The sequence below is a fragment of the Vulpes vulpes genome, chromosome 11 (genome assembly GCF_048418805.1).
Source record: "Vulpes vulpes isolate BD-2025 chromosome 11, VulVul3, whole genome shotgun sequence".
NCBI lineage: Eukaryota > Metazoa > Chordata > Mammalia > Carnivora > Canidae > Vulpes > Vulpes vulpes.
Window position 1 is genome coordinate 76,129,841 of NC_132790.1, and position 16,175 is coordinate 76,146,015.

The 16,175-nt window shown below is 33.8% G+C and overlaps 1 protein-coding gene across 30 annotated transcripts in view; it reads left to right on the forward strand.

Moving 5' to 3' along the window:
* TBC1D5 (TBC1 domain family member 5) overlaps window positions 1-16,175 on the forward strand; it is a 529,331-nt gene that overhangs the window by 315,117 nt on the left and 198,039 nt on the right. For all 30 annotated transcript variants that reach the window (XM_072726774.1, XM_072726773.1, XM_072726763.1 and 27 more), the window contains 4 exons: window positions 4,606-4,694; window positions 6,468-6,518; window positions 6,614-6,683; window positions 12,377-12,549. In XM_072726774.1, coding sequence (XP_072582875.1) covers window positions 4,606-4,694; window positions 6,468-6,518; window positions 6,614-6,683; window positions 12,377-12,549 — 383 coding nt within the window. The remainder of the gene's footprint in view (window positions 1-4,605; window positions 4,695-6,467; window positions 6,519-6,613; window positions 6,684-12,376; window positions 12,550-16,175) is intronic.

Below are 16,175 nucleotides of genomic sequence, written 5' to 3' on the forward strand. Positions count from 1 at the left end.
AAAATCCCATTCAAAATTACTTAAACTCGTAGGATGTTATTAACACACTTTGCAAGAAGTCTTGGGGCAAAATGGTTCTGCAGCATTAGTTAGTTCAGTAGTTCAGACTCCTCATCAGTGATCCAAGTTTGTTTCTGTTCTTTTGTTCTCTCCTCATTGTGTTGGCTTCTGTCACCAAGCTATCTCTTCATTGTGCCCTTTCTTCTTTCCAATATTTGAAAATACCTCACAGTAAAAGATTTGATGATACCAAACCAAGTCAGAATAAAATCATCCCAAGTTATATGTTTGTTTCCCATTTTTCTTTAGAGAAAGAAAAAGTCGATTAAGGAAGTGTTATAATAATGGAACAAGTTCCACAGACAAGGAACAAAAACATAATAACTGCACTCAAGCATTTGTGATGTATGTGGGCCACTGCATTTGTAAGGAAGACTAAACGAGATTATGGAAGGTCAGATTCTTGATAATTTAGACAAAGTCAATCAATTACTGAATAAGAAAGTATCATTAACTTACTCTTGGGAGTCCCTTAATAAGACTTAATTACTCCCTGTACAGGTTTAAAATCCTATAGATTCTTTACATAGAAATAATACCTTGCCAAAGAAGGACTGAATATTTAGTCAGATCAAATTTAAGAAAAAAAACCTTGAATTTCATCACAAGCTGTTAAAGCTATTATTTTGTACTAGGTGACACCCCGTTTAACATCGACCATATTGTTAATAGTTATGGGATTTTATTGAATTAATGAGACTGTTATCATGTAGTAGAATGTCTTGCTGAGTTAATTGAAACTGCAGAGATTATATAAATGGTATTAATGAACTTTGACTGCCTGATGCCTCAGCTTTAATAAAGACTGCTTGGTGGGCTAAATGAACACAGGCAGATAAAAGAACAGGTTCAATTTTGTGAGCCTACAGGCTGTTGATGAAGAAAACTTCGTTACCTTTATTTTCTACTGGCATGAGTTTGGAGTGCAGTGACTACTAACGATCCAGCAGGGATAAAGGCTTTAAGCAAACAGAAATGCTGATGTATAAATGGAAGCAAAATATACATTTTGGGAACCAATAAGTATACTGACCATATATTCTATTTTATTTTGCTTTGTCCAGTTTACAGCTTATTGAATTTATGATCATTCTTTCTAAATAGTTCTCTTTCCTTTTAAAGATGTTTGTACCCTTGCCACTTGTAATTATTAATCAGGTTTTACTAGTCTAGAATTAAGAGTAAAACTAACAATCTCTTCCAAGCCTGTTTGAGAATATATCTCTAGTTTGGTTGGAAGTCAACAATGAATTTGTAAAAGATTGTCTTAATGATATTCAAGGAGCTCTCAATTTCCATTATACAAAGAGCATCCTTATTTATTGATTTTAAATATAATTTAGTGTTATTCTTTTTCATTTTTCATATTGTTCCAATACATTGCTATATGGAAAGGTAGATAGTAATCAGTCACCATGCAGTGAGTACATTCTATGTGCTGAGCCTGTAGTAGGAGCTGGATTTTTGTATCTACACGTAGACCTCACTTTTCACAGTTTATATAGCCACTTCTGTGCTCATTTTATTATTGTGTATCTGGCTCTTTAGACTGCAAGCTCCATAATGGTTAGGAACTTCCTCACTTCATTCACTTTTGTGTTCGCAGCATTATCGTAGGTAGTTAATAATTTTTGACCTATGAGTTTGTAAAATGAATGATGCATAAGCAAATGGAGATTCTGGACAGAATAGTATCACAGAAACTAGAGGGAAGAGAAAATTTAAAGAAGGTGGGAAGATGCATTTAGGTAAGAACTCAGTCTTATTAAACCAGCCATTGGTTAGAAAATACACTGAAGGGAAAAAGGTCTAATCAGAAGATTACCGCCACAATTAGCAACAACAAAAACTTAGTAAAAAACTTTCTTAGGTTGGAAAATCGGTTGTTCTTTAAAACATCTATTTTTTTCAAGTTAATTTTAATGCAATGCTGATAAATGCAGTATTTTGTTTAAATGACACTGAAGTCTACCTTCTAATTAAATTAGAATAGGCAAGATAATTTTGAGAAAAAGAATAGAAAATATGGCAGAATAGAATATTTTACAGCTCAAGTCATTAAAGTTGTAAAGTTCTTGTTAAGAATGTACAAACCAATGGAATACCAGAAAAAGCAGAGAAAAAACAAGCACTAACTATTTAGTGTGTGGCAAAGACAACATTTCAAAACTCTTGGGAGAATATGGGCTATTCAGTAATTAGTTGCACTCTTCTGCAGAGAAAAATACAGATTTACTTTTCAGGACAAAATTAAATACCAGATGGATAAAGAATTAGCTGTAAAAAAGAAAACTGTGTACTCACCTAATCTCCATAAGGTCTTTTCAGGCATGAAGGCAAAACCAGAAGCCCTGAAGGATGATATATTAATTTGCTAGTTTTAAAGTATAGAGCTTCACGATAACATATCATCAAGATTAAAAGACAAAGGATAAATGTGGAAAGTGTTCATAACAAAAATGACTAAAGGTTAATAACTTGAATTGGTGAAGTTCTGTAACAAATTATCAGGAAAAAGGAAACACTTCATTAAGAGAAAATGGGCAATTCATTAAATAATAATGGCCAGTAAAATTTTTGTGTCAGTCTCACTAGCATTTAAATAGGGTAAAACAACAGGGTAAAAAAAAAAAAAAAGCAAACACTACAAGTTAGGATGTGTGAAGTGGCAATTTTTATGCCCTAAATTGAGAGAATTCTTTCTGAAGGGCAGCTTAATTGTATATATCAGAAACTTTAACAAATATCTTTACTTATTTAAACCCAGAAATTCTACTTCTAGGGACTTTATCCTAAAGAAATCATCAGAACTAGGCAAAAGATGATCATAAAGATATCTACTCTAATTTTTACTTTCTTTTGTCCAGTCAGTCCATCCTTCTTTCCATTTCTTCCTCCTTTTCTCCTTGTCTTTTTTTTTTTTTTCCTTTTCTGTAGCTACAATAAGTACTACAGTAAGTAGCTATTACTTTGATGATTAAATTATGGCACTTGGTTTTTGGAATACTTTGAGATTATTCCAGGAGAATAAGTACCTCACGATGACTTTAAAGCATACTTAGCACTTAATTTCTTTTTTTCTGTCTTTACTGTGTTCTTTTTTTTTTTTATTGGAGTTCAATTTGCCAACATATACCATAACACCCAGTGCTCATCCCGCCAAGTGCCCCCCTCAGGGCCCATCACCCAGTCCCCCCAATCTACTGTGTTCTTCTAAGAGATAGTCAAATAGTCATTTCAAGGTTTGTTTAGTAAGGAAATGGTTACTTAAAAAGACTGAAGTGGTTTGTGTCTTAATCACAAGATTTGTCTTAATCACAAGAAAGTTGTCACTGTATCATAAATTATTTTGTACATATGTCAGTAAGTCCTAATTTGAAGCTAATGATAACTTATAAATGAACTCTCATAGAGTTTACTTTCGTATTATTTTGTGATGACCACTAACTTTTAAGAATGGCATGGTACTTCTAGAATGTACAGAGGGTAGTGTGACTGCCCTTCCATCATGGAAATCTCTACTTCCACCAGTGAGACTCTCTTTTCTCTTTGCTTCCGTATTTTATTTTTATTTCCCATAGAGGTGGTGTTTTGTCTTATTTTATTTTTACAAAAGATGATCCATAGTTATTAAGCAAAAGGAAAATGATAATTTACTCACTTTAAGAGGCAGAAAATCTATTGTAATCTATTTTTAACTTGCTAAACATGTTTTCTGATGCTTAAGGGGGAAAAATATCATAGTGAACAAGGCAAATTACAAATGTGGATACCTTACTCCACAAAAATGGATAAATAATGAATTTTTATAATATTCTTTTAGATACACCTTAGTAATCAGTATACTTTATTGTTTCTATGCCTATTTGTGTAATCCACAGGTGAGCACCAATAAAAGGCAAAAGCAAATACAATTGGTGATTTCACTAAATAAATTGAACAGTATACTTATAGTTCAAGTAGGTAGGAAAAAAATTATGGTAGTTTTCAGATTAAACATGTTGAAAATCATACTTCGAAAACTTTGTTTGCTGTTATACCTGCTAAAGATTGTTTCTCTTATTATCCAACATTTCCAGCTAGCTGACTTCAGCTCTTCCTAAATCTACAGACATCCTAATTTTGAGCCATTATATAATGAAAACATTGGATGTAATTTCCTTAGGTCTACAGTTCTTAGTTGCCCTTCTTACTGCAGATCTTTACACTGTAGCTCATGATTATAATTTGCATAAATGAAATTCATATTTATGAGTACAGATCTTGAAGCAACTGACAGGTGCAAGGTTGTCTACCATGCCAATTTATTGTTTGTTGTGTTATTTAAAAGAGAACTGCTCTCCATGTTTTAAAGAATTTGTGCTGTGGTTGAATTGGAATCAAATTCTAAAAGTAAATAAAATCTCATTTTGTAGCTTTTCATTTTATGCATTTCAGTGAAATATGGAAATGTTGGTGGTGAGGATCAGTTGAAGAAACATTTAACTGAGCCTATTCTGTCCACTGGTGGACCGTCAACATCCTCCCCCTCTCATGTTGTTTCAGGGCATGCACGAGCTGTTAGCACCTATAGTCTTTATCCTCCATTGTGACCACCAAGCTTTTCTTCATGCCAGTGAGTCTGCCCAACCAAGGCAAGTTTTTATTTGAGCCCCTTCTGTTTTCTCAGCCTTGCTGTAATCATTTTAACCCCAGAATCTTTTCTGTTGAAGGTACTTTGTAAATTATAAACATTTGGTTATGTTTCATATGGCTGATTGCTAATTCCACTTAATAGTTGTGGTCCTACTTCAGCTATGGGACAAATTTGGAATCATAATTGTCTTTGCAAAACTTAGATCTGTGCTAAAGGAAAATACGTAACTAATGGATCAAGAAGAGGAAATTTTTGTTATGATGGCAAAGTGCTAATGATTGATATGTTAATATATATCACCCTCTAATGACCCATTCTTTCACTATATGCTGCATGAGAACCTTGTCTGTGAGATCCTTCCTTCCCCCCAAGTTTAACTGAGTTTGAGTCATAAGTAGGAGACCAGTACCCCCAAAGAACCCCAAGTTGTATAAACAAAAATGACTTGTCATATTTTTGAGATACGTTAATTTATTCATTCCAGGAAATAACTTTAGTAATTGTATTTAGCTTAGGCTAATTGTTAGAATGTATTTTCTAACTTTAGATGCCTGGAGGGCCCAGAGAGGCAGCCAAGATGTATCTTGGGAATTGAGACTGTGAAATGATGAAACTTTGTCAGGAGAATTCCATAGGTTAACCCATCTATGTACAGAACATAACAAATTAACACATATTTTTTGTGTTCATCTATTCAATCTTTATTAATCAAATATAGCCATTCATTTTGCTGAGCATAAATTAGAGTCTTTGTTAGATTAACCTTTGTTTACTATAGTATAGATTAGTATTTCCTTATTTCTTTTGAGTTTTTCTAATTATATTGTGCATCTGACTAGAGTAACCATATCTTAATTACCTTTTCTTCAGTTATTCTAAAGAATGGTAAGGATTAAGTTAGTATTGGGATCCCATTTTCATTCCAGTTTTATCTTTTTAAAAACATGTGTACAATGTACTTCACAGGAAAGTATAGATTATTGAAATTTGCTTTTAAATAAGTTGGACATAAAAAAATAAAAATAATAAATAAATAAGTTGGACATGCTACTCTAGCAGTTTCAAGCCATTGAAAAGTAAAGACACTAAAATAGATTTGGAAGAGCTACTGTCGCTGATAAGTGGATGTTAAAATGTAATAAAAATAGAAGCCGTTATAAAAATAATGTTCCAGCAGGATATATTTGACCATTAAATAAATATTTTGTTTTGGAAAACAAATAATAGATTGTGAAGTAATCAGTTTATTCTAGATCAAGCACATTCAAGGAATATATGGTCACATTTTGTATTTGTTGTTTGGAGTAATTAGTTACTTCATTGTGGTACAGACAAGGTACTTAATTTGTTTTGATCTTTACAGAAAAAAAAAATTCATTTGTTTTTTTTGTTGTTTTTTTTGTTTTGTTTTGTTTTTTTTAAAGATTTTATTTATTTATTCATGAGAGACAGAGAGAGAGAGAGAGAGAGAGAGAGAGAGAGCCAGAGACACAGGCAGAGGGAGAAGCAGGCTCCACGCAGGGAGCCCCATGTGGGACTCGATCCCGGGCCTCCAGGACCACACCTTAGGCTGAAGGCAGGTGCTAAACCTCTGAGCCACCCAGGGATCCCCCCAAAATTTCATTTGTTAATGGAATTGCTTTTTATATTCAGGATTTTTTTCGTTTGCATGCTATATGAAAGTTAACTTATGAGTATAGAATTAGGCAACCCCTACATCCCTGTCATTTAAAAAAGTATACATCTTGATTATTTGTGTTGCTTTTTTAAGTGAGGAAATGAAAACTCTCTTGAACCCCGAGTATCTGGAACATGATGCCTAGTAAGTACAAAAACTTTGTTTATTTTAATGTTTTATACCATCTGTACTTCAGTGAGGGTTTAACATTAGCACTAAATTATTTTTCTAATTTGTAGTGCAATGTTCTCACAACTTATGGAAACTGCTGAACCTTGGTTTTCTACTTTTGAGCATGATGGTCAAAAGGTAAGTGTTTAAGTACAGATCTTTTCAATATATTCAAGGGTACAAATGATTTTAGTTAAGTAGCAACATCTAATCAGAGAAAGCCATTATTATTATTCCTATAAAACACCAAAAATATAAAAATCTACAGAATAAGATTAAATTGGGGATCTAAACTGCATCACTAATAATATTGGCAGATATGTAAAGGTAATATAAAAAATGCAATATAAATAGAAATTTTATTTTATACGTATATGTATATTATCCAAGCAATAGAACTTATTTAAAAATTATTATAAATTTTGAATGACAAGTACATTTATCTGCTTGAATCTCGTTATTGGAGTGAGTTGATAGACATATTGTTACTGAAGTGTGTAAACTGTATCTAATTGGTTGTCTTATTTTTACTAATGCATCACTATTTTTTTTAAGATTTTATTTATTCACGAGAGAGAGAGAGAGGCAGAGACACAGGCAGAGAGAGAAGCAGGCTCCACACGGAGCCCGATGTGGGACTCGATCCCGGGACTCCAGGATCATGCCCTGGGCCAAACGCAGGGACTAACCCACTGAGCCATCCAGGGATCCCCTAATGCATCATTATTGAATTGACACAGCATCAATATCATCATTTACCATTTACTCTTTTTAACTATAATTTTTATTATGTGATAAAACTGATACACCATAACCTTCGTTTTTAAAGGGTACAATTTAGTAGTTTTCAGCATATTCACAAGGTTGTGCAAATGTCCCTACTATCTGATTTGAAAATATTTTAGTTACCCCAAAAGGAAATCCCATACCATTAGCAGTCACTCCACATTCCCTCACTTCCCAGAGGCTCTGGCATCACTGATGTCTTTTTACTTTCTAAGAACTTGCCTATTCTGAACATTTCATATAAATAGGAGCTATATAATATCTGGCCTTCTGTGATTGACTCCTTTGACTTAGCATAACATTTTCAGTGTTCATTCCTGTTGTAGCAGGTGTCAGTGCTTCATTTTCATGGCTGAATAATATTTCACTGTGTAGATATACCACATTTTGTTTATCCGTACATCAGTTGATAGACATTTGGGTTCTTTCACATTTTGGTTATTAAGAATAATGTTGCTATGAGCACTTGTTGACAAACTTTTCACTGACATATATTTTCAGTGTTCTTGGCATTTCTCTAAAAGTAGAATTGCTGAGTTAATTGACATTTTAAGCAAACATATATGCTTAACTTAGAGATAATTTTGATGTTTTCATTGTTATTACACAATATTAGAAAAATTGCCAATAATTCTGGCAAGGGGTGTCATTCTGAGTTTTTGGTATATTTTTTCTATATGATTAATTTATTTTATATTGGTATAATTGATTACATTCTGGTTAGAAACTATGTATTATCCTGTCACTTTATTCCATCTCTCAAAAAATGAAATGGATGACTAATGCTTTTTATGCCTTTGGTTTAGATCAGGGCAGACTACTGCCTGCAGGCCAATTTGGCCTGCCATCTGTTTTTACACAGCTTGGGAGTTAAGCATGGCTTTTACATTATTAAATGGCTGAAAAACCATCAAAAGAAGAATAATATTTTGTGGCATATGAAAATTATATGGAATTCAAATTTCCACATCCATAAAAAAAGTTTTATTGGGAAATAGCCATGCTTATTTGTTTCCTTATTGTCTATGGCTGCTTGCTCATTACAATGGCTCATTACAAAGTTGAGTAGTTGCAACACGTACTGTATGACCTATAAAGCCTAAAATATTTACTATCTGGCCTTTACAGAGAAAATTTGCTGATCTTCAGCCTAGGTGATAAAGTCTTTCTTTAGCAATATATCAACATTCTATAAATGTTTTTAGAGGTGAAACTTGTAAACATATTTGATGAACTACCATGTTTTAGAACAATTACTTTATATTTATTTTTAGTAGATGATTTGGTGAAATCATAGAGCTATGTGAAAATCAAAATTTTAAGCAGGAAGTATTTGAATACATTTAGATATAAGCATCATGATCTCTTCATACAGTGATCATTTTTTATTTTATAACTGATCACAGTTTCTGCAAAAGTGAATGATAAAAATGTGAGTATTACCACTTTTCAGTTTTACCCATTCATGTTCATATCACTGAGTCAGGTTCATGAAAGTGGCTAAGACAACACAGAAAAGGATATTTATTCATTTTATCAAGGAACACATAGATGTGACCTCTAAACATTTATATTACTTGCACGTGTCAATGAATAATATATTCCTAAAAAGCATATCTAGTGAATCCTTTCATTCTCTACTTTTTATTTTATGTCTTGATTCTTACCTTTTTTTCAAAGAAGTTTGAGAAATTAATATATTCCCAGTTCTTCTAGTTCCCTTGATAATTCAGTTGTATCACCATGTATACTGCTTAGATCAGCAGACATACTTTCCGTAAGATTTTCTTGATGAAGAAAGCACTGTGTTGATTTATGTAACGGTGTAAATTATCTCACTGAATCCTTGTAACAGTTTGTGGGCTGGCACTGACCACTGACCTATAGACCACATTTTGAGTGCTACTTAATAAGTGGCTATAAAGATTGCTAGCTTTGTTGGTACTTGCAGCTGTCCCATTTGATTATATTTGTTAAATGCAAATAGCATTTTTATGATGATAAATCCTGAAGATAAGGAATATCTTATATTAATTCTATTTTCTTTTTGGGTTTCACTATTAGATAAGCTACTTATCATTTAAGTGATCATGAGCATTACTTGTAAATTTCTTAAATTTAGAAAATTTGGTTATAAGTATTCTGAGCACAGGGGAAATCTTTTCCAACTACAGTTTATGTAAACCTGTAGTTTTTAAGCTACACATGAGTCTCTATTCAGTATTTGATAAATGGACTACATATGCTATTGATTTAGTGACAATTCATTCTGTTCAACCTGGAAATGGATTACATGGTTTCATTAAGTTAAACATTTTTTAAGGGGTTAATTTAGGATCGGTTCTCTCCAACCCCAGTGATTGTATCTCTACAGAAGTATATTTTTTCAAGACCCTCAGATGATAACTAGATGAGTGATGTGTTTCCCAAGTAGTAGTCAGAAACTCTGCCTGAGCTCAGTGCTTCTACCCCATACAGTATGGTATTCAGCCACACAAGGTTCTTTGGTTAAGAAAAACTACATGACTAAAATAAGCAAAACAATTGAATTGTTCATTTTTAAAGAAAAAGAAAAGTTGGCTTCAGAGTAAACACTCTCTTAATTGTGAATGGTATCTTACAATTAACACGAATCCCTCACCAAGTTATTTCAATTTAAATTAGTAGGAAAACATCTTAGCAAGAATTAAAATTTTTTTAAATTGTAGCATCTTATCATTTGAAGACAATACTTGATATAAAATCAGAAAAAGGTGTCTTGGTTGTCCTATTTTTATAATAAATCACCACAACCTTTTCTTCCTGTTTATATAAATTAGCAGAAACTAATTGAGTCATAAAAATCAGTATGGTCTTATATCCCTCAGACCTAAAGACACTGGTGAAGCACTGTAGGATATTCTCAGGATTACATTTCTTTTTAAGACTTAAAATGATCCCAGAAAGACAGATGGAACCTCTTCCAGGAAATTTTTCCTAATGCTAACACATGCCCCTCCTCTCTTCTATACTTCCTATCAGCCTTATTAGTCACTGCTCTTATGTGGAATTCTAAAGTTTTTTTTTTTTTTCTATATAGTCTTCCTCCCCAGATTACAAGATCAAGAGCTTTACCTTCTTTATTTTTTTGCCTCTGAATGTGGACCAGTGATGAAAAGATGATATTCCTTTTAGAGATTTCATAGTTTAGAAGGCAGAGAAGTAGAAGTGGATATTGTAGTAGTAAAGAAGATACTATAGTAGTAAAGAATAGTATGATGAAATGGGACCTGACACATGAGCCAAATCTTTAAGAACACTGGGGAGCTCCTCTGTGGAAACATTGATGAGGGGATATTTCGGGTAAAAGAATGGCATCCCTAGACGCCCGGGTGGCTCAGCAATTTGGTGCCTGCCTTCCGCGTAGGGCGTGATCCTGGAGTCCCGGGATCGAGTCCCACATCAGGCTCCTTGCATGGAGCCTGCTTCTCCCTTTGCCTGTGTGTCTGCCTCTCTTTCTGTCTTTCTCATGAATAAATAAATAAAATCTTTAAAAACAATGGCACCTCCAGAATCTCTGGAAGCACAGTGAGAGTAGATGCTGGCCAGATAATGGAAGGCTTTATAGACCTGGCTCAAGAATATATCTTCTGTTTTTGTTTTTCCTGAAGGAGCTATTAAAAAGTTTTAAGGAAAGCATAAAAATTTGGCATAGTCCAATATCTGTTTTAGATGGACCACCAGGCATTTTCCAAGATAGATTTAAAAGCAGACTAAATTAAGGGTAGTGAGACCAGTTAGGAGAAAAGAAATGCTTGGGACCCCCAATTGGGTTATAAGAGTAGAACTATAGGAGAGGAGGCTTAGTAAGAGTCATCTGAGTAGTTCTGAGGAGCTATAATTGGCAAAGTAGGTGTTCTTATTGGAGGATGGGTTGAGGTAGGCATGAGGAAAGGATGAACATATTTTTGAGCAGAAGATGATAAGCTCAGTTGTGGCCTGCTGAATTAGAGACCCTTTTGCAACCTAAGATTCCTTGCCAACATACAAAGTATGGGGGAGAACCCAAGAAGGTTCTAGGTTATGCATACAGATTTGGAAGTCTTTGGAAAATGGATGTTGAGTGAAGCACTCTGTATGAGTAAGATAACTCAGGGAAACACATGCAAGTAGAGAAGTAAACTAAGACCAGACCTGTACAAAAAAAAAGCAGCATTTGCAAAGCAGAAACAAAAATTTGAGTTAGAGAAGTAGAGTGAAGATGAGTGGCAGACAATCACAGGAGAATGATACTATAAATCCCAACATTAGAGAGAGGTAGAAATTGAGGACTCAACATAAGAAAGATCAGATATAATATGTTAGGGGAAATCATCAGACTTGAGTGGAGAGTTGAAGTTTATGTGAAAGCCTTACAGACATTTCAGATCTTTCTTAATGTGGGATTTGGGATGGGAGGAAGAAAATTCGTAGTTGGCCTAGATAGATTTTTTTTTTTTTTTCAGCTGTAGTTTTGGTCTGGAGAGTTTAAAAATTTTCCTACTCAGCTATTTAAATTGACCAAAGGACAGTTAGAAAATATCTTCTTTTCTAATACTAGTTTCCTTTATTTGCTGACTTTTTTTTTTTATAGTTTTGAGAGTTTAAAACAGTTTTCATTTACTGTTTTTTCTATTTAAGTTTATGTCACAAGAAATATGTTTTCATTAGAGTATCCCATTTAAGTGCTATAGCTGATTAGACAAACTAACTATAGACAAGTAGATTAGCAGCCACCACTACCTTCAGCAAAAATTATCTTGAAAACTTAATGTCACTAGAGAAACTGGTTAAGGGAATGCAGGTAGGAAATATTTTAGAGGACATTTTCTGGCCTTTGCTTTATGAACACAATCATCTGAGCATGATTAGCATATGATTCCACAATTTAAGCATTTGTCATGAGATGTTTAGTTACTGGTTCTTATTTAAGCTCCAATTGACAAATATATTCAAGAGTGATCTCCATATATTTGTTCATTTCATATTGAAATAACACATGCTTCATTTTTTTTTTTCGTTTTTAGGGGAAAGAAACACTGATGACTCCCATCCCCTTTGCTAGACCACAGGATTTAGGGCCAACAATTGCTATTGTTACCAAAGTTAACCAAATCCAGGATCATCTACTGAAGAAGCATGATATTGAGCTTTATATGCACTTGAACAGACTAGAAATCGCACCCCAAATATATGGGCTGTAAGTACTAAGTTTAAGTTTCAGCTACGTTGTTTTTTGTTTTTTTTGTTTGTTTGTTTGTTTGTTTTTTTAAAGATTTTATTTATTTATTCATGAGAGACACAGAGAGAGAGAGAGGCAGAGACACAGGCAGAGGGAGAAGGAGGCCCCATGCAGGGAGCCCGATGTGGGACTCGATCCCAGGACTCCAGGATCACACACTGAGCCCAAGGCAGACCCTTAAACGCTGAGCCACCCCAGGCATCCCAGTTTCAGCTACACCTAATTATGACTTAGGGTGGTTTCTGTATATCTCAGATCCATAGAAGTAAGTGAAAGAATTGTTCCAGCTCCATTTCATTTCATTGGTCTTTTGTGTCATAATGTGCCGGACTCTGTGTTCATTACTTTCACTTATGATAATTTCATCTAATACACCAACCCTGTTAAATGAGTGTTGTACAGGAGAAGAAACTAAGGCGTATACTATATTTAGACATACTAAGTAGGGAAGTCATAATTCAGATTCAAGCAGGATTGGCTCCATAATCTGCAGAGTCCAGTCCCCTGGAATGTATGAATAAAATAAAATGAATGTCACCTTTAAAAAAAAAATTAGCCAGAATTTCAAAATGACAACAGCAGTTCATTAAGCCAAGCATTCTAAGAAGTGCAGGGTCACACAGATCATACACACGTGAAGCTAGCCCTAAACCCAAACCATTCTATAGGATATCCATGTTCTTTCCATTTTATTGGGAAGTACATTTCTAAAAGTAAGGTAAATGTCCCTCACTGTGAACATAATATGGTAATCATCTTCATACACATAACTTCTGTAACCTAGCAGAAGAATAGAGAGCCAGTCACTCTTTAGATATGTGTATATGTTTGTATGTATATTTATTCAGTGGCTTAATAGGGTGAGTGGGAAAATTAGAAAGATTGCAGTTATAATAAATATGAATTAGTTGTGTAGCGCTACAGATATTTAAAGTATCCTTTATATTGAAACAATATAACATTTATATCTAGTGTTAGGTAGTTGCTTGGTAGATACTTTCTGCAATTTCTGTCTCTCAGGTAGAACATGGAAAATTGAGAAGATATTGTTAAGCTATATATATAATATACTCAGTAAATATGAATTCATTATTTGAATTATAGAGAATTTCAAACAAGTCAAGGGCTTAAGACCAGAGCAGGGGCTGTTTATCCAGCCCAAAGAAAAGAATATCAATAAGTATTTTCTTTATGTTCTTATGTTATACAGTCTCTCACTAATTAGAACTTCGCTTTCTATCTTCTTTGGAATCGCTGAACTGTGATTAAAGGTGTCTGCTTTTCTGTTTTAATGATGCTTGTTTTCATTTCTGTGACTTGAGCTTGACTTCATCATTGAGAGCAGCTCCTTCATTCCCACTGGAAATGAGAAATTTGTGGGTAACGTGGGTGATGTGGGTATTGGGCAGTACTGTTAGTTATTAATGAATCATCATTTACATTTAAAAGTCTGGCTAATGCGTTTGATTATAGATATAAAAATTTAAAACAGCTAGTGGCAAGATCTGGAGATAAATTCTGTATTGCCCTCCACTGTGTACTCAAAAAAATGATTTATTTGGGCGGCCAAGGTGGCTCAGTGGTTTAGCGCTGCCTTCAGCCCAGGACATGATCCTGAAGACCCAGGATCAAGTCCCACATCAGACTCCCTGTATAGAGTCTGCTGCTCCTTCTGCCTGTGTCTCTGCCTCTCTCTCTCTCTCTCTCTCTCTCTCTCTCTCTCTCTCTTTCTCTCTCTCTCTCTCTGACTCTCATGAATAAATAAACAAAATCTTTAAAAAAAATGGTTTAGTCAAACACGAAAGCCCTTCTTAGACTGTCAAAGATTGTTTACTAATGTCTAGATATTGGTCTTAAATATTGGGGAAAGAAATTAATGTTGGACATACTTATTTCTTTGAAATGCTTTGTTGTTTATTACCTCTTTGAGCTGATGCTTTACATTGCAGTGGTGGTGGCATGGACTTGGGTAAGATGATTTATAAACCATTGTGTTCCAGTTTCCTTTTCAGACATTAGTTTCTATCAGTTTTCTCTTCCTCGTAATGATTCATAGAGCTTCTTTGACATCCCACTAGCAACTTCCCAATAAAATTCCATGATCCAGGACATAATCACTCTTAATCCTTGCAGCTTTATTTTTCAGCAGTACTAACAGTACCAGGGCTTGTGGTAACCATAGCTGACTTATCCCATTATTTTAGTATAGAATCTCTGCTGCATTAACTAAGAATATACATACTTTTTAATCTTTGAAGAAGTCATTCATTCTCTTAATTTCTTCTCTACTGCATTTTATAGTGCAAGGAGTTTATTTGCTACATTTATTAAGTTTGATTGTATTATTTCTCTTTGTGGGGCACATGTGGTCAGCTTTTCCTTTGTCTCTATGGTACCTTCAGTTGTACTACTCATCTGTGTATTTCCTATTGATGACTGTTAGAATCTTTGGGCCAAAGAAATATACGAGTATAATATGAAATAGCAATTAGAAGCACAGGCTTTGAAATGAAACAGACTTGTTTAACCACTTTGATCCTCAGTTTCTTCATTTGTGAAATGGAGATTAAAAATAATGGTACCTACTTCATAGGGTACCCATGAGAATTCAGTCATAATATACAAAAATCATAGTACTCAATAGGTAGTAACCATTCAATATATGTTTGGTGGTACTTTTGTTATCATTATTTGGCATTACCATTACTCCATTAGGATGTCATGGCTCTGTGAATATGATGTAGTACGGGGTTTCATGAACCTTTCCACCTCTGGCTTTCTGTGTTTTCTTCACCAAAGCATATGAGCTTCTGTTTAAGTGGAAACATAACATCTGTCTTTTAGGCCAGTGCTTCTAAAGAGACAGTATAGATGTTGAGGAGTAAACTTCAAGAAACATTACAGTGATTTGGCACAATAATTTTGTGTATTTAATGCTAAAAAAAATTATAGGTTTGTACCTCATGTAAACGAATTGAAATGTTTTGTTTTATATGCTATGAGTAAAATTCATCTAAATAATTGTTGGTGCTACTGTCCTTTCCTGTTGAAAGTTGGTAATTTAGGCTGACGTTCATTATTAAACTCATTATAAACAATAAGTTTGCACTTTGAGTACGTTATCCTCTTAGTGGACAAATATAAAATAATCAATATTCAGTTAGTAAAAATTATTCTTCTGTAGGATGACATCAGAATCCATAGCTGCTTCATCTAAAATGTGCTTTTGTGTCCCAACTATTTTTTTTATAGAATTCTAATTTTCAAACAAATATTTTCAAATATTTCTTGTATACCAAAATATTCTAACAAAGTTATAAAACAATACGATTAAAATATCAGTAATGAATGTGTGGGAAATGTTATCAGTATTAACAATTTGTATAGAATGGGAGTAAATCATAAATGTGTGTTTATTACATGTGAGGAAAGTAATAGCAAAATGAAATTATAGCCCTGTTGAGTCCAGGTTTCTCATTCTAGTCAATCTTTAGCGGTTGCATGGTACATTAAGATTTATTTAAATATGCTTTATATGGGCACCTGGGTGGCCAAGCAGTTAAGCCACTGACTCTTGATTTCAA